General features: G+C 36.9%; 3 protein-coding genes across 4 annotated transcripts; 1 reads left to right on the top strand and 2 right to left on the bottom strand.

The window, feature by feature from the left end:
* Positions 1–7,361: 7,361 nt before the first annotated feature.
* Positions 7,362–8,289, bottom strand: LOC135640047 (uncharacterized). The gene has a single exon (XM_065154151.1). It carries the CDS (start codon positions 8,269–8,271, stop codon positions 7,468–7,470), a length of 804 nt encoding a protein of 267 aa, XP_065010223.1. The 5' UTR covers positions 8,272–8,289; the 3' UTR covers positions 7,362–7,467.
* A 7,146-nt stretch (positions 8,290–15,435) lies between these two features.
* LOC135641834 (zinc finger protein GIS-like) lies at positions 15,436–17,122 on the bottom strand. 2 transcript variants are annotated; one of them, XM_065157591.1, is made up of 2 exons: positions 16,594–17,122; positions 15,436–16,348 (listed from the first exon to the last, which is right to left on the bottom strand). In XM_065157591.1, exon 2 carries the CDS (start codon positions 16,269–16,271, stop codon positions 15,687–15,689), a length of 585 nt encoding a protein of 194 aa, XP_065013663.1. In that variant the 5' UTR covers positions 16,272–16,348; positions 16,594–17,122; the 3' UTR covers positions 15,436–15,686. The 2 variants fall into 2 exon arrangements, with proteins under 2 accessions (XP_065013663.1, XP_065013664.1); XM_065157592.1 differs by lacking the exon at positions 16,594–17,122 and adding an exon at positions 16,445–16,573.
* A 5,358-nt stretch (positions 17,123–22,480) lies between these two features.
* On the top strand, positions 22,481–25,113 carry LOC103989449 (dnaJ protein homolog). Its single transcript, XM_009408288.3, has 6 exons — positions 22,481–22,864; positions 23,505–23,667; positions 23,774–23,912; positions 23,992–24,268; positions 24,369–24,567; positions 24,646–25,113. Exons 1-6 carry the CDS (start codon positions 22,715–22,717, stop codon positions 24,960–24,962), a joined length of 1,245 nt encoding a protein of 414 aa, XP_009406563.2. The 5' UTR covers positions 22,481–22,714; the 3' UTR covers positions 24,963–25,113.
* The last annotated feature ends 652 nt before the right edge of the window (positions 25,114–25,765 follow it).

Genomic DNA, 25,765 nt, shown 5'->3' with positions numbered 1-25,765 from the left:
TGCTTGTAAGACTGACAACTAGTGGTATCACCACCCAATCTGGCGATACCATCGCCTGACACAATTTGGGAAACTGTGTCTGGGCAGTACCACCACCAAGACAACCTAGAAGGACGAGCCTCAAGCGGTGCCACCGCTTGGGCCAGCTAAGGGTCACTGAATGGGCCTTTATCTTGACCCAAAACAGCCCCAACTATAGCCCGATGGGTCCCTAATTGAGTTAGCACAATTACACTCGAAACTAACTCAATTAGACCTAAACTACTTCAATCTAGAGAAATTATTATAAGTATGAATCTTATGTTGTCCAGCATGTCCTTTCCTTCGACGTATTGTCCAATCGGCATGTTGACTCTTGCAACTTTCAATCTCCTTAGCACAATGTTCGATCCTTCGGCTTGATGCCCAAACTTATAGCACGAACTCCTTCTGTCGGTACATTAATCGATCCTCCGACACGATATCCAATTTTCTGATATGTTTCACTCCGGCCCAACGTATGATTCCTCCTACTTTAATCGATTTACCTTTTCTGATCGAAGTTAGTTCTACATTACTCAAAACACATATTAGATCGTAAACTCATCAATTAATTTCATCATCAAAATCTGAGATTCAAATGCAATAGGTTCGACAAGGGCTAGTGGTGTCCGTAGGGGCAACAATGACCCTCACGCCCCCTCCTTCCTCATGTGAAAGTTGTGGGCAAGGCATGCAAAGGGCAAGGGCAACGAGGTCTGTGGAGGTAGTGGTGACCCTTGCACTCCCTCCTTCCTCGCATAAGGGTTACAGGCGATGGGTTTAATGAGGTAGAGGAGAGCGAAGGCGATGCAAGGAGGAGGTGGTATAGATCTATATAAGCAAAGGTGAAGGTGACAGTGACCCTTGCAACCCCTCTTTCCTCATGCGAGGGCTATAACCGAGCACGACGGGAGTGATATCGAGTGGTGGCATAAGGCGGAGGCAATGACGGGTCCAGTGGTGTTAGGGGTAAAATGATTATTTTTAAAAAAAGATACTCCGTGAGAATTTTCTTAAGTAGTATGCTTTGTAATTTTTTTTCAAAAATAGGGGCTTTTCTAAGAATTCACCCAATTATGAAAGTCTTTATATATTTTAAAATAAACAATAGTAAAAAAAAATTATTATTTCACTTTGTCTTAAATTTAGGTCTAAACATTTAAAAAAAACCTCACAATATTTTTAATCATTTATTATGAATGAACAAAAAAATAATGATAAACTATCCGGTTATAATTTTTTTCAATGAATTTATAATATTTTTAGTTGAGTAATCAAAGTATTATAACTCTATTCAATAAATATTATAAATAAAAAATACAGTAACTCTATTCAGAAATACTATAAATAAAAAACATGTAACTCTATTCAAAAACACTATAGATAAAAAATATATAATTCTATTAGAAAACACTATAATAATAGACCAATTTAATCCAAATTTAATTTTGATAAGATCCACTTTTATAAAGATACTGGTTCTTTTACAAAGGGAAAGGGAAAGAGCTTTCTTTGGAAAATATAGTAACGAGGGGCTATCTCGAAAAACTAAAAACTTATTATTTTCCTCAGAAAATTAATGTCTTTTTATTATGTTCAATTTAGAGATATGCTTACTCTTCTATATTATGTTCAATTTAGAATGGTCACCTCTCTTCTATATTAAATTGAAAGTATTTGACATTATTTTCATATATCCAACACTTGTCCGCTATCTATCCGTTCATTTTCGCTTGTGCAAAAGATCACTATCCTAATATAAATATGTTTTAAGTTGAATTTTTAATTTTGTATAGGATCTCGTGCATTTGTACTAATAAGTTAGTTTTGAGTTTGAACTCATCAAATAGTACTAATAAGGAGAGTTGTTTTATGTTAGGAATACCCTTGAGGGGCTCCATTTGGAATCATCAACATATGCAATGAAATGTGCAATATTCTTGAGTCGAAACATGGTGTCGTATTTGTTGAGATTGACACTCGTATTATCTGGTTTGATCTAAGTTGTGGATGCATTGGCTTAGCCATGTGCACTTATCATGGGGCTCGAATGATCAGTCGATTGTCATATGGTACTGGTGTGTCACTCGATCTAATTATCATATGTAGGGCACGTGTGACTATCATGGTCTCGAACAATTTGTATGTTATTGAAATACATATTTCTAGTTATCTAAGTTAGAGTAAGGTTTCAGATCTAATCAAAATCTTTTCCGAGTCAATCTTGATCTACGTCGTCATTTGTGAAATACTAAAGTTAATTATAGTTAAAATTAGTTAGTTCTACAATACTAATGTAAAGAATTGTTGTGTCAACCAGTCATTTAACCAGTCAATTAGATATCAACTAATTTAACTATCAAAGAATATGATAATTTATTAATATAAAATATTGGGTCCGAATCTTGTTTTCGTCATTTATCCTTTAAAATATATATATATTGATTGACTAATTGATTTTGAAACGTAATAAAATCACCTTTTTTTTTAAATAGGAATGATCAGAAGGCATATACTATTTAGTCTTTACTTGGACTAGCAATGTGCTGACTTTAACATGTTTTTAAATTAATTGAAGTCATTTATTCTTTTGGGGAAAAGAAGAATGAAAAACCCTAAAATGTCGTCACATCATATTCTTGACCTTTTTCTCTTGGAAATTCTAGAATCAATGGATCAACCAAGAGAGAGAGAGGTCGGCGTTTGACCCATACCACATCCACATCATTCGAAAGTATCAACGGGTCAATTATGAGAGATGGAACGTCAACAGTTGGCTTTGGCTACGGTTTATTTGCAGGTACGAAGGAGATCCAAAGGCTCTCTCTCTCTATCTTCATGTTCATGTTCATGTTCAACCCAAACAAGCCTTTTCGAACTATGCGATCCATCCTGTCGACTCTTCGAAGAAACATCGATCATTGAAATCGTCTCTTCTAACTCACTTTTGTGAAAATATAAATGACATTAATTATTTTAAAGAACTTCGATGGAATAATTATTTTCAAAAGCAATTATTTTTTGTTTATATTTTCTCGAAGGAAAATAAACTATGTTGCATGGTTGACAAAAAAACTCTTTGGTTCGATACCCAATCGGATACTCATTGTTATATGAAATGCTACGATTGGTTGACACGTACAAACACATTATAATTATAAATTGGATAATCAAATTTGCTGAACTTAATGGATTATTTCTCTAAGTTGGATGTTAGGAAACGTCGATGATAGTTGGATCAATTTGACTTAGTTTCAGTCTTTGTATGAAAAAAATCATCTGAGAGGGTCTCGAAAGTCTAAACTAATGTCGACTTACATAAAGATCGAGGTGGAATAAAAAAATAGTGATTAACCTTGTAATCTTATGAGCCTTTTATGATTGTTCTAATCGAAAAAAATATTTTAAAAATATTATATATTAGATCTAATTTTCTTGTGATGATTGAGCTCGAGTTTTTATTAACGTAAATATTCCTCCGATCACTTGTTTAACTTCCAATAGGAGAGGCATCTTTGTAGTCGATTTTGAACTTTGTTTTTGCTTCATATGATTTAAAGTAATATGCTTTTATTTTTATCTTAAAAATCATCATCATCAGCATCATCATCATCATCGTAAATATGCTACGTAGCAGGTGAGATATTTAGGTGGAAAGCAAGAGAGGGAAAGCTATCTGATGGTGAGCACTTCGACCACGTGTTTGCATGGGGGCGTGGCATTTAGCGCTCACGTCTAACTCGAGTGGCGCTGCGTCCGCGCTACGTGGCCGCAACAGCATCCTTTTGATGTTTGGGCGCCTCTCCACGCGTCCTCTCTGCATCGCTCCGGCGGCGCCTCCAACCGGTAAAGTAATAATAATAATAATAATCGTATTATTAAGATTCAAATATATAACATGGATATTTAAGCATTACACATCATTGGAGATCCATCACAATTAATTCAAATATATTCGATATCATATATGTAGGGTGAAGCAAAATTATTTATCACATCAATATCATTTTTATAATCTAAAAAATATGCAAGTCCTTCACGATTAGGGTTAATTATAGATTATCCATATAATTAGTTAATCTTATCTTTATATTTTTAAAATTTATATTTGAATATTTATACTTATGAAGATAAAATATTTAATCTCATTTCTCTTCGTATCGTCGACTTTATCATTTAGCATTTAGCATATGTTGATTTTATCTTATTTCGATTTATTGCTGGGCAAGTGTAGTATTTTCATCAACAGAGTCGACGATGATATGAAGAGAAATAAGATTAAATATTTTTTTTTATAAATATAAAGATCTCAATATAATTTTTAAGAATGTAGATATCGAGATAATAAAGATAATTAATTAAATAAGATAATCTATAATTAATATTAGCATTAGAATCACTATGAATCATGTCACTATCGTGTTGGAAGACGAAGAATTCGTGTGCATGGTCCAAACACTGTCCCTTGTGTGCTTGTCCTCATATCCTTATATGTAAGCAACAAGAGACCTCGATAACATGCAACTTTGGAAGCATTCATTGTCCATAGTAGTTCTTATATGTGTTTCAGAGAAGCTTCTCATCGAGTGTAGCTGTAGCTGTCGACAAGGTCGATTAATTTTTATGAGAGACATCAATTTGCATGGATGACGATACATCCTATTATTCCATGCAATCAATGAGAAATGTATCATCCCAAAAAAACACAACTTTGATCGCCTTTGATGTGCAATGACCATTTGTTCTTCTTTCCAAACTAAATTTTCCCACAAATGTAGCTAATTTATATGGTTCATTATTAGATGAGAAAACAATGTCCGTGATCCGAAATTATAGGATATGTTTTCTCAAAAAAAAAATATAAAATATTTTTTTAAAAAAATATCAACTTCGATAAAGACTTTGATAATTTACCGTAAGATTATAAGCTCAAATCTTTATAATCCTCATTTATCTTTTATACAAAAATAAAATATTTGAGATGAGAACATGCCATAAATTTATTGTAGCAACTACACTACCCTATTTAGCATGGATTATTATTAGTTCAGGACCATAACATAAATGCATCAATACATGACATGCATTGCATTTATTGTTCAGCAAGCATTTAATGTTGTCCATGTCATGTTATTTTAGTGGTTAGAATATAGCATATATTGTTCTCAAAGGCTCAATATCGAACCTTCAAGTGCTACTCTTGGGTTGTCGTAAGTGTGCAACATAGACAATTCAACGATCATGCATTTAAAACAATAGTATGCTACACACTATTCAAATAATAAATGCATTCCACCACTTATGAATTCCGAGGTCCCAAAAGATTCAGAGGACAGAACAAAGAAACGGGTTAGCTGAATTAAAGATCATAAACACTTGGCAGCTTTGGTAGCAACTCAACCGAGTATTAATATTTCCTGACATGACACTCCTTCCACTGTCCATCTCTATCTATATATCTCTGCTATTATAATGTGCAACATTAAAGTGGCTGATGTATGCATGGACCCTTCGTGGCCTTCATCCCAAATCCAAAAGTCATCCTTAGGGATCGATTGCTATCCTATTTTAGTCATTTTCAATTGATCTTTAGACTATTTCTTGTTGTAGGTGATGAAGATGAGATTCCAATGATGTTATATTATATTGAAAGAATCTTTCTTAGCTAAACTAGTTGATACTTTCAACCATATATATATATATATATATATATATATATGTATTCACTTTCGAACACTTAATAGTTAATTAAGATTGGGTTTATGATCGTATGAAATTAGTAGGTTTTGTATCCATTTTCATCCCCATTGTCCATCAATCTTGTCAAAGACATCATAGATAATATAGAAAAATACAATTAAGAAAGAGAGGAAAACAAAAAAAAAAGGAAAAAGATGATAAGATTCATCACACTCCCCATGCCACCCATATCACCTAGTGGTTCTTTGATTGAAGCATGGGACGCATTTATTATGTTTGATTTATCGAAGGGATGAATGATGAGGAGATTCATATTAGCTAAATAATGGATGTGGAGGAGAAAAGTTTAGGGCTTTGAGCTTTTAGTTTCCTCATATTATATTGACTTTGACACGCATAATTTGATGCATACTTATCGGTTTTCACCGTACTCTAATATGTCACATATTAATTTAAGAAGATAAAATTGACGTCGATCTCAACGACAACAAAAGATCCACGTAAATAGAAGATATCGAATGGTCGGAACTCGACAGCTCCTTCTTAATGACAAGAAAGTTGATCGATGACCCAATCGCTTCTTGGCACTAATCCTATGATGATCGTCTTAATTCGATCTCGGTCAACATAAACTCGGCAATAACCAGCTCGCAAACATCATATAAGACAACCTCATTTTACACACCTGATGTTGGACTTTTCACCTGCTTCAAAGAAATATGATAAGCGCAATAATTGGTGAGGACGCTAAACCAGCCACTGAGCAATGGACACAGGAGTGTTTCTTGCATGAATTCTATCTCTATTTTATTGGGAGAGCACAAGTCTGTATGAGCAAGTTTGTCAGTCGTGGTAGGCAAAAGGAAGCAGCAAGAGATAAGAGAGAGAGAAGAAGATGATAAGAAGAGTACAAAAAGTGAGTGAGAAAGGCAAAGTGGACGGAGGTCCAGAAGACAGGAGGTAGAAGGGAGAAAAAGGGGAAAAAGAAAAACCTGAGAGGACAAAGTCAACCTCCTTTGACGAATGACAACACTCCATGGGCAAGGAAGAGCCCAACTTAGAAAGCAACGAAGGAGTACAGTTAACGTACTTCGCAGGGAATCGGAGATGTTTAATTCTTGTAGGGTGCAATGTTGTTGTTTTACACCATTAAACAAATACGATGTCGAAGAAGATGGTGATGATGATTCATTCAGGAGGGGAAAAGTAATGATTTTAAGTTTATTTGTTTGGAGTGAATTAAATGATTTTTTTTCATCATTGGATTTCACATGAAAGATCAGATTCTGCAGAATTCTCTGCAGAACAAAGTGAGGTGAGATCTCCTCCCTCTCTCTCTCTCTCTAACTTCAGTAAGATTAGCAGAGGATCTTTGGAAGACATCGACATAACGAGGAAATGATTTATTAGGAGATGAGAGAATCTATCAGGTCTAATCAATCACTCGAGCATTGTTGCAGTGGCACCTCCCCAGTAGTCATGAACTGATTTGCCACTGTTTGGATTGATTGAAGTGCTTCGGATTGCTCATGCCATGTTCTGCATTGGTGTTTCGCTTTGCTGCCGAGTGATGGATGCAATGGGTGAATAGATTTGATGTCTACCGAAGAGCACAGTTTTTTGGCAAAGAAAAAGAAAGAACACGATTTTGTCAACCGAGAAGATTTTAATTCTGCTGTGATAAACGCACAAACTACACACAATAGATCATCACCGGAACACAGATCCCGTGACATCAGATCTCTATCAATTTCTTGGCTGAAGCCTCATCTCTCTGTTAAATCTCCTAATGAACTCTTCCACTCTCTTGTTGAGCTCCTCATTCGACATGCTCGAATACTCACTCTCCTCCACTCTGTACTCCCTTTTTTTTTCATCGACCTCTTCTAATGGCGGAAGTGAATTCTGATGCAAAACCATACCCTTCTCGTCGCCTATATCCGATCGCGACATGGGACACTCCCTCGACTCCCGGTTTGCCGATTTCTCATGCAGAATTATGCTCTTGTCGACGACTACCTCCGACTGGCCGTGAGCATCATCTCGGTCTTTGTGGTTCTCTTTATCGGTGATATCAGGCGGCGGCGGCGGCGGCGACGACGACGACTGCTGCTTCTTCGCCGCGAGGGAAGCACTCCTCGACCTGCGATGCTCGGCGGCGTTCTCATGCAGGAGGACGAGCTCCGACTGGCTCGGAGCATCGTCTTGCTCTTTCTGGTTCTCTTTATGGGTGACATCAGGGGACGACTTCTTGGCGGCGGGGAAGGCACTCCTCGCCCTGCGGTGCTCGACGTACTCGTCGTAGAGATCGCCCGCGTCGTGGGTGGAGGAGGAGAAGACGCCGGAATCAGCTGCGACGATGATGATGATGGAGTTGGACATGAGGAACCAGAACGTGGTGTCCTTGAAGAGGGTGGAGGGTGGGATGTGGAGGAGGGAGACGTAGAGGAGAGGGAGGGAGATGACCAGAATGGAGATGGACAGCTTCTTTGCCTTGTGAGGGAGTCGATTGCTGGGGCTGCTGCTGATGATGGAGTTCGGCTTGGCCATCTGTGTGAGGAGGATGGGTTTGTCATGGGGGCTTTGTGTGGGGAGATTGAGGGGGGCTTTATACCGCAGAGGCCGAGCGATGGGAATCCAGAGAGAGTGAAGTGTCATTGTCTCGGTGGAGGACACCGAGCACGATGACCTGAGCTCGAGGGATGTGGATTAATGCTTCTGCCACTGTGTGGGCGGTGAGTAAAGACTGCCTTTTCCTTTGTCTTTTACTTGAACCAGACTTGTCTATGCTTATTAGCCATCATATAACTTACATGAAGAATATAGATTATAGGGATCTATATTTTATGGTATTTTATATGAATAATGCGTGTATCCTTACTTGTACCAATTATACCTCACTATATTTTTGTTTTCGAAGTTTTTGATTTATTATATCCAAATATAAATTTAAGGGTAAGTGTTTTCTCATGCCGAACAAACAGAAAAAACTAGTTTTAAAGAGTATAAAATTATCGACTAGTCATTTTTATATTTCTTTTATCCCACGTTATTAGTTAATTAATTTTTAAAATTAAAAGTTATCTTATATTGTTAATTAATTAGTTTCAAGACCTAGAATTAGTATAAATAAATATCTTTTCTGAGCTTATGAAATCATCAAAAAGTAAATCTTTTAAGCATTATAAATGCCTTCTCTATCATAAGAAATTAAATTTAATATTTTTTTAATTTTACTTGCGTTCTACGTTATTATATCTCATTAAGAGTAATAATAAAATTAGATTAGTTAATGATCTTTATATATCACGATATCTCAAATATATGTGCTATATGACATAGTATTTCTAGGGTTATTTAATTACCTGCCTCGGCTACTGATCATACAGATTAGAAGACTGTGTTTGGCTTGCAATGAATCTAAATACTATCTAAGTATCATGCGTGTTATTTGGATGGAAAATAAATATCAAATTACAAATTATAAATTACAGCAGTAAGGCAAATTTCTTATGAGGAAACCCGACCCGTTATGCGAAATGAAAAATGAATTATATAATTTTAAAAACATATACTAATGCACATAAAAAAATAATTTAATACTATTTCTACACCTATTTTACTTTACACGTGAACAATGTGCAAACCCTACACACATCGTTGATATTTATCATCACGTTATCTGTATTCACCTTAAATCAAGCCCACGTGGCTTCTTTAAATGGAAGCCGGTAGGCGAGATTAGAAATGATGATGAGCGAAGCATTACGTACTCGAATCCAATAATGTAATGGATCCTAATGGAATCCGACCCGGTCGAGGTAGGATGAGACAGCCGAAGCAAGTGGATGGGAGAGCGTCTCCTCTCTACTGGGCTTTTACGATGGCAAATGGGCCAATGGGCCGACATGCCGGCCGGGGTAACGGCTGGACTAACTTTCTTGAACGCTGGGGAAGGCGGCGTTATCGCGTTGTGGCCGGCGTCGATCGGCCAGGGCGTCGAGGCCGAGAGATGGTTGGTCGGAGGCGCTCGGTCTCCTCAATCGCAAAGCGAGGTAAATGCCTGATAGGAAAATCCCAACGGTTTCTTAGAATCCCTAGCGAGAACAAGAAATGGGGCGAGGAAGAAGAAATGGAGAAGGAAGGATCGGAGGAGGACCGGGAACTGGGCAATGGAGGACACTGTTGAGGAAGCACCAGTCGTCGAGTTCTCAACGCAGCGGCGACGGTGAGGTGCTTCTCCTTCACGTCGGCGGGCCCGTCGGAGTCGTCCTCGTCGCTCACCACATCCCGTAAGAATTTTCGATGTCTTCGCATCAATTTCTGCCCTCTCCTTTTCTTATTATATAATTAATATCGAGCAATTAATTCCCCATCTGTGCTTTAGCCATGACGCATCTCTATATTTGCAGGTCCCGCATGCAGCTGCCAACCGTGAAGGAGGTAACATGTTGGGCTGAAACCTAACAGGTAACGTTCAAATGACTTGGCGGGCATATTTTCTTCTCAATGGGGAACATATGAGCTTTTATTAATCTTATAACCCAATAAAAAGTATTATTTTTTGTTTGAAAAATAAAATTATAACAAACTTGGTGTGGTGAATTGTGGAATAGTATGCTTTATCATAGTTTGATTCAAAATCGGATTGAAATCGAATACCTTAACAGTTACTCAATTCTAAATCAAATCCGAGATGACATCGAAGGGATCCATTTCGATTTGAATTATTGGTTTCATAATTTAAAATTATTATTATTTAATTATTTAAAAATAATAATTCGAATTATAATCGCTCGAATCGGAATCGACAATTTCGGGTCCAATGTTGGTTTCGTTCTAATTCTTGATTTTAGAAAATCAAAGTTATTGATTTCATAAATAAAAATTCATGAGTAGAAAATTGTTAATGTATGATATTTATGGATTGATCTAATCATAAATTTAATTTGATTTTGATTTTATGTTATGACGGATATATGGTCATAACATATATCCGTCATGAACATGACGGATATAAATTGTGAGATAACTTAAGGTAGCATAGTAGCATTTACTAGAATTATCTAATGTAAATCAAAGGAGATATTCGTAAAAACAAAGCAATTGCGTATTGAGCTTTATAAGATAAAAGACTAAGAAAATAAGGAACAATCTCTTTTACTCTTACTAACCGTAAAAGTAGAACTCGGAGAAGTGCATCACTATATAAAATTGGTATATATATATATATATATATATATTCTTAAATGATCGATCTCTGGAAAGCGCATCTTTTATATATATATATATATATATATATATATATATATATATATATATATATATATATATATATATATATATATATATATATATATGAAGTTGGGCTGACAACCCATATTCAGCCCAATATGAGCTTTATCAGTCCACAGCCCACACCCCATCTTAAACTAATCCTAGATCAATATAAGGGGGGTGTGGTAGCTGCATTTTGGCATGGAGGTGGCTGCGTTTTTGGGGCAGAAAAGGATAGCAATGTGGTGACCTTCGCAGCAGCAAAGAGGAGAAGAAAAAGATAAAAAACAAGAGAAAAAAAAGAAGAAAACAAGGACAATGCAGAGAGACTGTTCTCAATCATCTAGCAGTATTCTCATCTCAGGTTATATCAAATTTACAATAGACTCTTGCTGTGATTACTTGGGGAGGTTTTAGATGTCGTGGACAGTGACGTGATCCTTGTATCCCAATTGTTCTCTTGTGATTGTTGCTATGGTTTAGGGCAAGAGATTTAGATTTATATATTCATTATTCTCATAGTGGATTATCTCTAGTTTGCCCCGTAGTTTTTACCCTTCACATTTGAAGGATTTTCCCGTATATCTTGGTGTTCTATTTGATTGTGATTTCATTTAATTCCGCTGCATATCATGGCATACTAGTATTTATTCATATACAAAGATTATTCCGCTTTATATTCCCATCACAAGTTATACTAATTTTGAATGATAATTGAAACTTGAGTATTCCTATTTAATTACGAGTCTAACTGAATCTTAAAAACACTTTTTTTTCATCTAAATTATTTTTAATGCATTGTAGAAATAGATAGAATGGAATTTTGGCCCGGAAAGCTATGAAATTAAGATCAAAATGATAAAAGATTCGAATTTATCATGTTTGTGTTTTGAATGGGTTGAAAACATTGTAGAATATTATTTTACTGTTCAAAGAGTTCTTAATGCTCGAAGATATGATTCTTGGACTAAATTTGAAGAAAATAAAGACTAAAGTTCTATTAATTTTAAATGAGGTTACTTTCATTTTTATGTAACGGTTATTATTAAATATCTTATTTAATAATAACATAACCGTTCTTATTAAGATTCATAATTCATTATCATGAATTTCTTCATTTATTATGGTTTAAATGATTTCAGTTTCTTATTCTTTATGCATGAAACCGTTATTATTAAATTAAATATTTAATATCATTAAGTTATTCATTATGGTCCAAACGTTACAATTTTGAATTAATTCTTGAACGTTATGAGTTGGTGATGATAAATGTTCTTGATGGGAGAACATCTATATATACATGAGGATTTTGGTCCCTTGGCTCAATCATCTCTTTGAAGCGAAAGGCTTTCCTACACCATCTAAAGCGAGAGTTCTGAGCCGAGAAGAACCAAAGTTCAAGAAGAAACCTCTGCAGAAATTCTTGGCGACAATGGCTGGAGGTACGCTATTTCGTTTCCGCATTAGTTTTATTGTGTTTCTATTACAATGATTTAGAAACACAAGTTGGCTTCATTAAAATTTCTAACATTTTAATGATAACCGAAATCAATGGAATCTCATTCAAAACTAATGTTCTTATGCTCTTGTTAGCGTTTTCGAACCTTTTTTCGATGGAATCTCATTCAAGACTAATGTCCTTATGCTCTTCTTAGCATCTTCTAACTTGTCCTTTCGATGGCTACTCCCTTTTAAGTATCGCCTCATGCTCTCTCTCGCCTCTCTATCTTTCTATACAAACTCCCCAATTAAATTGTCTTAACCAAAGATCTTATTCGTGATTGTTAGAACGTGAATAAGTCTTCTTCCAAATTCATTCCAATAGATTCTATAAATATATAGAGGAGTTTTTGACCTTCAAAACTATAATATTAGAGGCTAAATGATTAAAGATCTAATTTAACATAATTTTATCTTTAAATGTGTTAAAATTATTTCAAAATATCAATTTAACGTTCAAAAGATCTTAAAACTCACTTTTGCTTCAATTGTGATATTGTTAATCTAAATTAAACATCTTGAATTAGCAATTTAGATTTAACAAAATTAATATGATGAGATAAACCGAGTCTTAACAATTAGTATTTGAGCCAATCTAATACTAAGAGATGATAAAAAGCTCAAGTAAAGAAAGAGTTTTATGTGAATAAGACTATAATACATATCGATCGTAAAGAGAACGATAAGTCCTTAAATAAGAGAAATTAAGTATATAGTGAGACTCAGTTTAATGTCACGTTGAGAATATGTTAAGACTAAGATTAATGAGTATATTACTGTTAATTTCATTTTTGAGTCAATGATTCGGATTCAATAAATATAATAGTCTAATTATTCTATCAAATTGGATTATAATAATTAACATCAAAATCGATCTAACATGAGACATCACTCATGATGTACTCAAATAGTTCCAATGCGATTCATAATTAATAATGCCTTCGGTACTCATCTAACAAATAAACAGCTAAGCTCTCTCTTTCTCTGGCTGTCCTTTCCAACGTCTTACACAGTCTCGAGCAGTGCCGCTTGTGCAACTATCATTTATTTGTAGACTCTTTAATTCTCTTCGTAAGATCAAAAAAATATTATATATAGATTTATCTGGAATTCCATTTTTCGGGACAAAAAGTGTTGGATGAGTGTCATCATCCTTCACCTATTTCAACCCAATATTTCAGATCTCCTTGGTTCGATCAGACCTGATCAAATCGGATCGATTCGATACATAATGGGTTCAGCATGAAACAGATAGAAATACAACCTACCAGATCATAATTCTATAATTATGTTTGACAATCAACCTCATGATATTATTTTTGACATTGATCGCTGAGTGATCTACTGTTGGCAACAACAAAAAAATATTAAGTGTAGAATTGATTTGGGCACTTGGATAATTTAATGTGTTCCCACCATGTGATATTATGTCTTTCAACTGTTGTCCTCAAGCTTTGACACAGGAGTGGATATAGATTCTTGTCTGCACCTGTAACCTATTAGGTTTTGTGGCTAAACACTCAAATCATGTGTCCATGATCAATGGGAGGAAGAAGGTGAAGAACAGAAAAGAAAAGTATATGGTAGCTAGAAAGGTCGTAGGGAATCACCATGAAGACCTACATATAATATAATAAGCGGAGTTGCCTAGGTTTTTGTGATGAAGGCTCCCTCGCCATACTGCTTACTTGCACACATTCACTTGGGTTTACTGTGTCCTTTTAATGGCCTTTCCACACCCATCCGTTCCAAATTTGAAATGACATACATATATCGTTTTTATGCTTTTCACGAAGGCTGCTCATTGTTTTTGTTTTTCTTTTTTCGAGATGATATCTTTCCCACACCCATCCGTTCATCGTTTTTACGCTTATTATATCTATATTTGTCATTATTAAGATCCTCGTTTGTCATTATCGAGATACCAATAAGGTTCAGTTATAAGGTCTTTGCTCTCCTTGATACGTCCATTATCCATAACGATACGAGAGATTAATTGTATCATTTTATTAACGATAAAGGATGTATCGATAATAATAATAGGGAAAAGTTGATAAAATTATCAGCAAAGGTCGACAACGAAGGTGTCAAGAAGGGTAAATGCTTTAGTGAAAGTGGGATAACCAATAAGGGTACGATGACAAGATAGTAAGCAATAGACGATGGTAAGACTAAGGTGACGGACAATGGTAAATGCTATTACGAGTAATAAAGAAAATAAAGGGCAACATCTGAAAAAATAAAAGCAGGGTACCTTCCAAAAAAGTAAAAAAAAGACATTATATATATATATATATATATATATATATATATATATAATTAGGATTGTACAAAGGAGATGAATACATTAAAATAATTTTTATATGTAGGAGGAGGACACATGAAAATGATGTTAATATAGAAATGATATTATAGATATTCTATTAAAAATGGTAAGGAGGAACTAATATGTAAAAGGTGCCTACTTTATTTAAATCCCACGACGTGGCGAACACATTAGCAAGAATCCGCATTCATTTCATTGAGGTCCTTTATGCTGCCAAGATGGTGACAAACAAATCATTCCTACTGTCGTCTACCACAGGAGTGCACCATTAGATTCTTGCTTATCTCGCACCACTTGCCTTCGAATGTATATAGATACTCCATACCACCTTTCTTCGTGTGCTGTTGCCCTCCAAATCCCATCACCACCATACATAGATGCTTTTCTTATTTTAAGCTACCATATTTACTCTTATAATTTTTATGTGGCTTATGCATCCCCCAAATAGTATGATCAAAGCTCAGACTAACCACACTCCTCATTGATAATTAAATAATGAAGATTGCTTAACAATTAAATATTTATATAATTTTTTTAGATTTTATAAGACCATACAAAAATATATGAACAATAAATAATAATAATAATAATAATAATAACTAAAAGGGAGATTAAGAGAGCGGTGATGTAACAGCATCCACTAAATGCACACCCTTTACATTATGTCCAGGCCCCACCACCATACCACACAACGCCACCCACATCACATGCACGTGTCCTCTTCTTCCTCCCCTTCCCCCTCTACCCGGCCGCCTGTTGCGACCTTCCGGTCCAGCTCAACAAGCCAAGAGAAGAAGACCGTACACTGGCAGTGAACACAAGCGGTGAACTGATAAGAAAAAACCAAGCAACAATAAGAGCACTATAGCCTTAAGGACAGGTCGAGGTCGGTCTGGTCTTCGCCGTCGGCGGGGGCGGCGGCGGAGAAGTCCGCGGGTGGCTCCTGCTGAGGGCGGGAGCCCCTTCGCCAGTTAAGTAAATCTATGGTCCCGTCGCCGCTGGCTGAGGGGTCTCCGGCGGCGCACATTGCTCTGCCGCTGCTCACGGTCGCCAGCAACGGGTGGTCGGCGGCGAACCGGGGGGCGCTGCGGGAGCCGAAGCTCTCGGAGCAGTTGCCGGAAGGAAGATACCTGGACGCGTGGGAGGCGATGGGGAGCGGCGGCGCGCTCAGGTGCTGAGGAGGAGGGATGGTGGTGGCGGCGTCGGCGGTAGGCGCAAGGTAAAGGTAGGAGCTCCACCCCACGCTCCTCTCTTTCTTGTGGGCATTCTGATGGCCTCCGAGAGCTTGGGACTTGAGGAACTTCTTGTTGCAGAAGAGGCAATGGAAGAGCTTCACATCCTTCGTCTCGTGGTCGGAGGAAGGCGAGGAGGCGGCCAGGGCGAGGGAAAGATCGAGGGTCGTCGTCGTCTCCGACGACTCTGGTGTCTCCGGAGGAGGAGATTCCATCTCCGTTCTCAAAAGCCTTCTCCACCTCCTCAGGGAGTGGGTGGACTAGCAGATGTAGCCAGGGGGGGAATCAGTGCCTGCACATATATGGAAAGACTAAGTGACAACAAAAGCATGTCTACATGATGTCGAGAAAGAGTTTGAAGTCAAAAGATGTTTAGATGAATCGAGACCAATTTTTATAGAGGCAAAGGAACAAGCAAGGCACAGACGGGAAGAGGACCCAGAAATAGGTTGGAACAGGAACACAAAAGCCAAACATGAGTTGCTTCCCTATCATTGAAGCTGAAAACAAGTAAAAGGTGAATCTAAAGGACTATACCTTTTGGAAAGAGCTAATTAAAAGCCTCCTGTGGACAGCCTTGGCCGGGAGACTATCCCTGGAGTTGGGATGCTGGAGGGTACTGCCAATTAGCCCAACAAGGAAGGGTGTGGAGGACGCACTACTTCCCCCGCATGACCCTTTCCGACTCGCAAAGGCAAGGAGGAAATAACCGGGAGTCTGATCACTGACAGAGCTGCCACCTACCATCCTCAAGTGCAACCTAACGCTAGATATATAGATAGCCCAGGTTGCAGTACGCTTCCATTTACACCCCGCATAGAAACAAGCACAACCAGAATCCTGTGAGTTAGTATGTATCATTTGCAAGTGGTAGGACAAAACAGGAGTTTGGGAATAGTAATGTTCAGACTACGGCTGAGTAATCCTTCGAGATAGAGAGAATGGGCGCTGCAGTCATCACCAGTTTCAGGAAGAGAAAGATGCGAAGATGGAGGTCAGAAACGTGTTTGTCGATGCAACAATTCGGAGAGACGGAATCCGCCGGTATTTACCAAGATGGATGGAACTCAGAAGCACGCGACGACATTTGTGGTTATCTGTGCATCCAAGATAAACTTGATCTGCAGACACTAACAAGACTGATAAGCTCCACCAATGGCGATGTAGCAAGATGGCGACAGACAGTAGCCACACTTTGTTCTTTGTGCTCTGCAATGACAAAATGGTCCTGCGTGAATTATTGCGATGTACGATTCTGCAGTTATTGTGTTATGTCTTTGATGGGACAATCTTTGTTTGGTCTGCCCATACGAACTGCTGCTATCAGACATGCCACCCGCATAGACATCGACCTCTTCTTTATCGGCATCCATGGAGAGAACAATGCACCCTGCAGGAGCACCGGTTTACCACAACCATGAAATGTTCTCGAGACTCAAAAGCTCATCGATGTATGAGATCTCTTCGGTGCATTGAACTTGGTCTCAAATGCAAATCTAGACTCATGACGAATACAGATAGCAGACAGATTCTATGACCGAGAAAGGTAAATGTAGACATCCTCAACTTTACCATCGAGAGGTTAATTGTTTCTGTGACTGTCAATCAATTCTGCTCATCCAACTCACAAAGAAACAATAGGTCCACACTCCAAGCTATCTATGTACCAACTGTTTGCTACAATGTACTACCCAACAGGTGCTTCGACTGGGTTGATTTGGACTTCCAAGCATGTGATTAGTAGAAACAAAGGTTTATCTGGACCAGAAAGGAATGGTTAGTGTCTCAACAGGCTGGCCAGCGTAGATACTGCAAGATAAGGCCACCAAAACCCAGCTGACGGCAACAGGACTATGCGCAAGAACTTTATGAAGAAAAGGACAAATGAGATGCAAATCCAATGCAAACATTACTGGCTTCAAACAGCAGAAAATTGTAGCTGATTAAGAGGCTCTTCGCTTGGAAACAGAAACTTCAAGAGACCAATGTAAAGTAGGCATCAATGACCATTACCTCACTCTTCAGTAATTTCTTCCTTTTCTGAAGCATCACTTTTCCCTCACCTATGAAACTTGTGAGGAAAATGAGTAGTCTGAGATTACAATGCTATAGATATCATCAAGTCAATATCATTCCATTGGGCTTTTACATCTTTGATAAGGGACATGAAAAAGAAGAAAAAAGGCAAAGGATGTAAATGTGATTGATTTATATTGTTCTACTGCAAATATATGCTGCTGTGTTTTATGGTCTGAAAGAGTCAGCTCATTCAGTTAATTTTAATGCATACAGAGAAAGGTAACATACAATGATCTGAAAAAGGAAAAGCAACAGAATTGTGGGGATTTAGATGCAGACAGGAGGCCAATAAGGGGTAGGGTTGGATCAGCTACTTGGTCTGTGAAATTGAAACATGTCCTAGGAAGATGATTAAAACTTGGATAAGAACAAAGTGGCTCCAATAGATGTAGGAAGAAGTCAACAAGAATCTTGCAAATGACAGTGGAACTGATTGGACAAATCATTCATGTGGGTAGCATGGACATGATGTTCCACATGGCATTGTATGGATGACAAGTAATGTGACATGCCATATATATGCTTTACAACATGTGAGATTTTAGGGTTTTTGGAAAATGGTTGTATCCAGGAAAACATAGATGAATACAGTGGTGATGAAGGGAAGTCCAACAAAACAAAGAAGATAGAGAGACTTAATGTATGAAGTTGGCATACCATTAATTGCAGCAATTCATTGTATTTAAGTAGATGTATCACTGGAGCAGCTGAATTTAGTGAAGAGATATACAAGTCACGGGAAGCTCATTTGTAATGATGCATGGCTATTTAATATGCTGAAGAAGACTACTGAACCAAAAGAAATACTTTGGCCTGTCATCACAAAGTGTATAAATAAGAGGAGAATAGCTTAAATGAAAAATAACTTCTTCAATAATTCTTTTGTCTTATATTCTTTTCAATAAAAATATTATATTTAATATATAATTCTAATAATCTCAAATCAGTAAATTGAGTACACAAGTCGAATAACTTCAAAAATTAAAATTGTATTTAAGATCTACCTGTTAGCTTCCTTTTATAATGGTCTCGTAGAGTTGTTACTTCCGTGTGGTATAACGTTCATGAGAAATGTGGTGCGTCAATCTCGGGTGTAAATATCACTATACCGTGTCAAGTCCAAGATGATGTATTATCCGAAAATATGATACTGATCAATCAATAAAGTGTAATTAACTAGTTGATTTAGACTAATATGGAGGTGTTGGTCATCAGATACCAAAGTATTAGTTGTTTGATATTGAGGTGCCAACCACTTGACGCCTAGGTATCAACTATTTAACATTAAGGTGTTAGTTATATCCATCTGACTGACACATTAGTTGGATTCTTGTCTAATAAAGATGACAACTCGATATCGAGATGAACGGTAACTTGATTCTAATAGAGTAGTCTATTTGACCAAGACAATAGGTAGCAATCCCAAATATTTCACAAAGTTGTTACCCTATAACTATGACACTAATGGTTAAATGCATGATCTCACTATCTAATGATCTATCTAATCATTTTCATCAAAATTACTTGATTTGAAACTCTCCACCTATATTCATGAAAAAAATAATATTAATTATAAGCAACCATGAGTTAACCCCAATTCAAGCATAAGTCTCATTATATATACTCTTACATAAATTTATTTTTTTTTAATTTTTTTTTACGATCTCTAAATCCACTAGAGATAAACTGAGGACCTATCAAACCTAAAGATATATTTATAATAATAAATTTTAATTGATTAATGACTTATTTTTCAACATGAATCTTTTATCATAATCTACATCTTAATTCATCAATTAGTTTGAATCTTCCTAAGACATCGAAAATACTTAGCAACCATAATACTTTGAATGTATAATCACCTCTCATTTTACTCTTTTATTTCTTAATCAACTTTCCTGACTCTTCTTAAAAACACTTTCCTAATTCTTTAGCAAGTGAAATTAAATTAGTGAGATCAGAATTTTGTATATTTGAAGACAAATGATATCCATTGTATACAACGAAGGCTTATATATATATATATATATATATATATATATATATATATATATATATATATATATATATATATATATATATATATTTTACTTCCATTCTCTTCCTACTACTCAACATCCTAAGCCACATTGCTGGTTGATAAATATAATATTTTTCTTGATCCATATATATAGAAATTGATTATATTAATTTTTCTCAAACATGCTTAATTTAGTAGGACATGAGAATTTAGATGATTTGTTGGTATATATTTTACTTATATTTACAATAAAATATAAAAAAATTAATGGATGAGTTATTAGAAAAAATTCATTTTAGGAAGTAAAAAAAAAATATTTTTAAGAAATTCCTAAAAAAGGTACCCAATTAATGGGAAAAGACGTGAATGCTCTCAAAAGATTTTCTATCTTCTTGGCTTATATCATTGCTAATTTATTTTATATATGTGATGAGGTAGACACTCGTTAGATCTTATCATCGCTTATGATTATTTCTATTTTTTTTAAAAAATTATTATGTAATGTAAAATGGTTATAGTCTAAGGTAAGGTTATAAAAGAGTCGTGCCAACAATTTCATAATCTATGGTTGTATAGAAATTGAAAGGAGATTACAAAAGTATTTTTAACAATAATTGCTAAAATTTAGTATAACATTGTTTTTGTTTCATATAAGTGGGATATTTTATCTAGTATGCCAACTACGAAATAGATATAAGTTCGTATATTATTACTTCTACGTTAATTCATTCTATACTTGAGAGAATTGTATGTATACTATATCATCGTGCTTTTGGGCTATCGCTACGGTGACTACGAAACTCAAATACGATGAACAAACTTATACACAACAATATATAGAAAATATCATTAAAATTGCCCACTTGATAATAAAAAAAATGTTTAGAGCATTCTTGGCTGGCTGTAATGCTCACTATATATGGACCCAATAGCATGAATTTAGTATTCCAAGAGATTGACAGTTTATCATTTATCAATATTATTAACATGATCAGACAAATAATTACCAATTGTTCTATATGTGATGTGAAACAATATGGAAGTTTCTTTCTCTATTTGATATTGTTAGGAGGGCTAATTATAGATTGTCCTTTATAATTAGGTGTCTTTAGTATCTTAGTTCTTATATTTTCAAAAATTATATTTAAATTCTTATATGTATAAAAGTAAAACATTTAACATCATTTCTCCTAAGCCATCGATTTTATTAATAAAAATATTGTAGGATTTATTATTAAGTATGTGCGATATTTCTATTAGTGTGAGGAGAAAAGAGATTAAATGTTTCACTTTCATAAGTATAAAAATATCAATAAAACTTTTGAAAGTATAGAACCGAGATGCTAAAAGTAGTTAATTACAAAAGGTAATTTGTAATTAGCCCATTGTTGGATTAATAAAGAAATGAAAAAAAATCTAAACTTAAGAATACACTTGCAAGAAAAAAGCATATATCAAAAGAGATTATTCCACATAAATCTTATAGGAATAAAATTACCGTGCATTTGATCCTTTATCCCTATGGCACTATACAAACATGTCTATGCTATTATAAAATTGATCAATCCACTTAGATCAGTGAACAACAAGGATCGATAATCTATAGAATATCTCTGAAGCTAGTGTACAAAATACCATTCAAGTCGATGAGAGGTATTTTTGATATTATTCAAAACAAATATCTTATAATAATAATAATAATAATAATAATAATAATAATAATAATAATAATAATAAATAATAATAATAATAAATAAATAAATAAATAATAATATAAAAAATAAATAATATTTTTTCAAATCTCTTAACTATATCAAACGGATAAATAACCAAAGTAGATACCGATTATGCTCATATCTAAAACCCCGAATTCTAACGCATGAATTTTCTATCCAAATTGATATCAAAACAAGCTTAAAATACCAGAATGATAAGCATAATGTAATATTAATTCGATTCAAATATTTGTTTTCGTTTTCAGATCCATGTGAAATCTGATTCAAAGATATTAGAACATAATTAAAATGGATTAATAATTTCCGATACCTGAAAAATTGCGGTCATTTGCAATCTCTTGTTGTACGGTTCGGATTTAATCGGGGACAGAACGAATCTCCCATGAATCCTTCATAATCCACCACATTTTATCCACGTGCCGATGAAGTCGTCGCCGTGCCCACGTTTTGTGGTCATGTCCGACGGCTTCCCACCGGTCGACGACCGAACATAGAGAACTCCATCCCCTCCGTCCGTATCTAATCTAACAGTCCACATGGGCTGTCAGTCCACCTTCTAGAGTCTTCTCCTCAACCGCCCCTCCCCTCCGTAAACGCCCGCTTCCATCTGGCATTTGTCGTACCCAACCAACCAGGCTTGACCGCGAGTCCATTGAATACCCCATCGCTTCCCCGGCGGATTCCAATCAGGGTTTCGTTCTCCTTGGTTCTTCGATCCAGGCGACGGAATCGGAGCGGTTTGGAGTTTGAATCGCTTGGTTCGTGCGTGTCTTGGTGGGGTTTGGGATCCATCGACCGATCGAGTTAGTGTTTGGCCTCGAAGATGTTCGGAAGAGCGCCGAAGAAGAGCAACAACACGAAGTACTACGAGGTACTTGGGGTGCCCAAGAGCGCGTCGCAGGATGATCTGAAGAAGGCCTACCGGAAGGCCGCCATCAAGAACCACCCAGACAAGGGCGGCGACCCCGAGAAGGTCTGAATCAGTCTATGTCTCTCGTATAATCGATTCGTTTCCCTTGTTCTCCTTCAGATCTGATCTCGGTTTTGTTCGTAAATTAGATCTGCGGTAGCAGAGATAGTTCTTTCCCCCTGTCCTTTTGTATGTGTTTTTCTGGAATTCTTTTGATTTGTTCCGTTGATTTGCTTATTATTTTGGTAGCAGATCCTAGAGATTCTGGTGGCTGTGGTTGATCGATACAGGTTGTTATCATATTGGACTATGTGGGACGCTTCGATTCGTAATTTTCATTCTACGTTTTCTATTAGCTTCTTTTGTTCACTTTCTTGCAGCATCTATTTTGAAGTTATCAATTTTGTGCATTACGGATCCAATAAACAAGCGAATCAGCAATCGCGCTTATTCTGTAACCTGGTTCATCGTTTAGGAAACACGTAAAATAATGTTCTTTAATATTTTCTTGAATGCATGAATCTCTTGACATGGTTTATCATGACGAGCTTGCTATTGGCAATTCTACGTGGTGCTAAATGTTTCTTGTGGATTCGTTTGATGGTTGTAATGCATGCTTTGCCTGTTGTTTATGTGATGCAATCAGTCCATCATGCTGTTTGTTGATTTCAAGAAATGAAAAGACTGTTTATTCCTCTTTCAGTTCAAGGAGTTAGCTCAGGCTTATGAAGTTCTGAGTGATCCTGAAAAGCGTGAGATCTATGATCAGTATGGTGAAGATGCCCTCAAGGAGGGAATGGGTGGTGGAGGTGGCCATGACCCATTCGATATTTTCTCGTCTTTCTTTGGTGGGAGTCCCTTTGGAGGTATACCTTCATGTTACAGATTTGTCATCTTGTAGTATATGAAATCATGCCTTCTTCTTGACCTGTAACCCTCCACTAAGTTGTGTCATCTATCTCTACGTAACAGGAGGAAGCAGCAGGGGACGAAGGCAGAGGAGAGGGGAGGACGTGATCCACCCTCTGAAGGTGTCTTTGGAAGACCTCTACAATGGAACTTCTAAGAAGCTGTCACTCTCACGAAATGTCATCTGCCGGAAGTGCAAGGGGTGAGATTCCGACTTCTCCCTGATGCTAGTTTCCATGATTCGGACAATTGGTTACTAATTTTTGTTTACCTTTGTTCAGCAAGGGCTCAAAATCTGGTGCTTCGATGAAGTGCTCTGGCTGTCAGGGTATTGGTATGAAGGTGACAATACGTCAGTTTGGCCCGGGCATGATTCAGCAGATGCAGCACCCATGCAATGACTGCAAGGGGACTGGGGAGACCATCAATGAGAAGGATCGCTGCTCGCAATGCAAAGGTGAGAAGGTTGTCCAGGAGAAGAAAGTGCTGGAGGTTGTGGTGGAGAAGGGTATGCAAAATGGTCAGAAGATCACCTTCCCTGGTGAGGCCGACGAAGCGGTATGTTCTTATGTCCTTTTCCTTGGTACCTAATTGTTAACATGCTTGCTTGTGATGAACTTCAATGTTCTTACGGTGGATACATGATGAATGCTTGCAGCCTGATACCGTCACTGGAGACATTGTGTTCATCCTTCAACAGAAGGATCACCCCAAGTTCAAGAGAAAGGGGGATGATATCTTTTATGAGCATACGCTGTCCCTCACCGAGGCTCTCTGTGGCTTCCAGTTTGTTTTGACTCACCTCGACAACAGGCAGCTGCTCATTAAATCGAATCCTGGTGAAGTTGTTAAGCCTGGTAAGCTTTGAGCCAATGTAATCTAGTGGAGTATTCTATGGATCTTAGATTCTAAATGTGATTTGTCTGCTGTCACAGATCAATTCAAGGCAATCGATGATGAGGGTATGCCAATGTACCAGCGGCCCTTCATGAGGGGGAAGCTCTACATTCACTTCACCGTTGACTTCCCCGATTCATTGACACCGGATCAGTGCAAGGCTCTCGAGGCGGTGCTCCCTCCAAGGCAGGCGTTACAGATGACAGAGATGGAGCTGGATGAATGCGAGGAGACGATACTAAACAATGTTAACATCGAGGAGGAGATGCGGAGGAAACAGGCCCAATCTCAGGAGGCATACGATGAGGATGACGATGTTCATGGCGGTGCCCGAGTGCAGTGCGCGCAACAGTAATAACTTAAAATTTGTATCTGCATAATCATCTTTTTGATGTAAATTTACAGCAAATTGATGAGCTAGAAGCTACTACGAACCTGGATTTTGCTGCCTACGTAATTCTTTTTTTATTCCTATCAAACATCTACAATTCAGAATTGGTTGATCATGTGGTTGACTAAGTGGTTATTTTCTACCGAGCAAACGGGAATGTTTTTCGACAGCGATTTAAAAAGGTGCTCGGGCGCTCGTCTAGGCGCTCGGGTTAGGCGAGGCGAGGCTCGAGTGCCTCGCTTCACTTCTAAGCGGCACGCTTCAAAGAGGCGTCACCTGGGCACTCGCCCGAGCCCAGGCGCTGGGCACTTCGGGCGAGTGCCTAGGTTAAACCAGGCGATCGAATCAGGATTTTAGGTCTGGTTCAGCTTCCGATGGTTAGTTGGTTCAATCGAACAAATTAAAACCGATGTCAGCTGTCGCTGCCCAATCCTAACCTTGTTTGCCGCTGCTCTGGCTCCCGTTGCTCATCGCTGTCGTCGCTTGCCGCTCCCGCTGTTGCACCTATAAATTATACGGTTAATAATATACAACAGTATACTGTTTTAAATATAATTATTTAAAATTATAAATAATTATATTTATTAATTATATTATATATTTTTATATTTTAACGTCTCGTTTTGCTTGGACAGATGTTTTTGGACCTTAGCGCCTTTTGGCGCCTAACGCTTTTTAAATTACTGTTTTTCAATGAACATAAATTCATATGAAATCTGTGTTTGCTAGCTATATAACAACGAATATCTAAGGCGTTATACAATGGT

This window comes from Musa acuminata, chromosome BXJ3-6 (assembly GCF_036884655.1).
Source record: "Musa acuminata AAA Group cultivar baxijiao chromosome BXJ3-6, Cavendish_Baxijiao_AAA, whole genome shotgun sequence".
Lineage (NCBI taxonomy): Eukaryota > Viridiplantae > Streptophyta > Magnoliopsida > Zingiberales > Musaceae > Musa > Musa acuminata.
Note: the sequence above shows the minus strand (reverse complement) of the source record. Positions and strands in the feature narration are given on the sequence as shown.

Coding starts and splice junctions, on each gene's coding strand:
- LOC135641834 (XM_065157591.1), bottom strand. CDS start 16,271: ATGGAATCTCCTCCTCCGGAGACACCAGAGTCGTCGGAGACGACGACG.
- LOC135640047 (XM_065154151.1), bottom strand. CDS start 8,271: ATGGCCAAGCCGAACTCCATCATCAGCAGCAGCCCCAGCAATCGACTC.
- LOC103989449 (XM_009408288.3), top strand. CDS start 22,715: ATGTTCGGAAGAGCGCCGAAGAAGAGCAACAACACGAAGTACTACGAG. Junction 23,668..23,773: donor TGGTGGGAGTCCCTTTGGAG/GTATACCTTCAT, acceptor TCTACGTAACAG/GAGGAAGCAGCAGGGGACGA. Junction 23,913..23,991: donor ATCTGCCGGAAGTGCAAGGG/GTGAGATTCCGA, acceptor ACCTTTGTTCAG/CAAGGGCTCAAAATCTGGTG.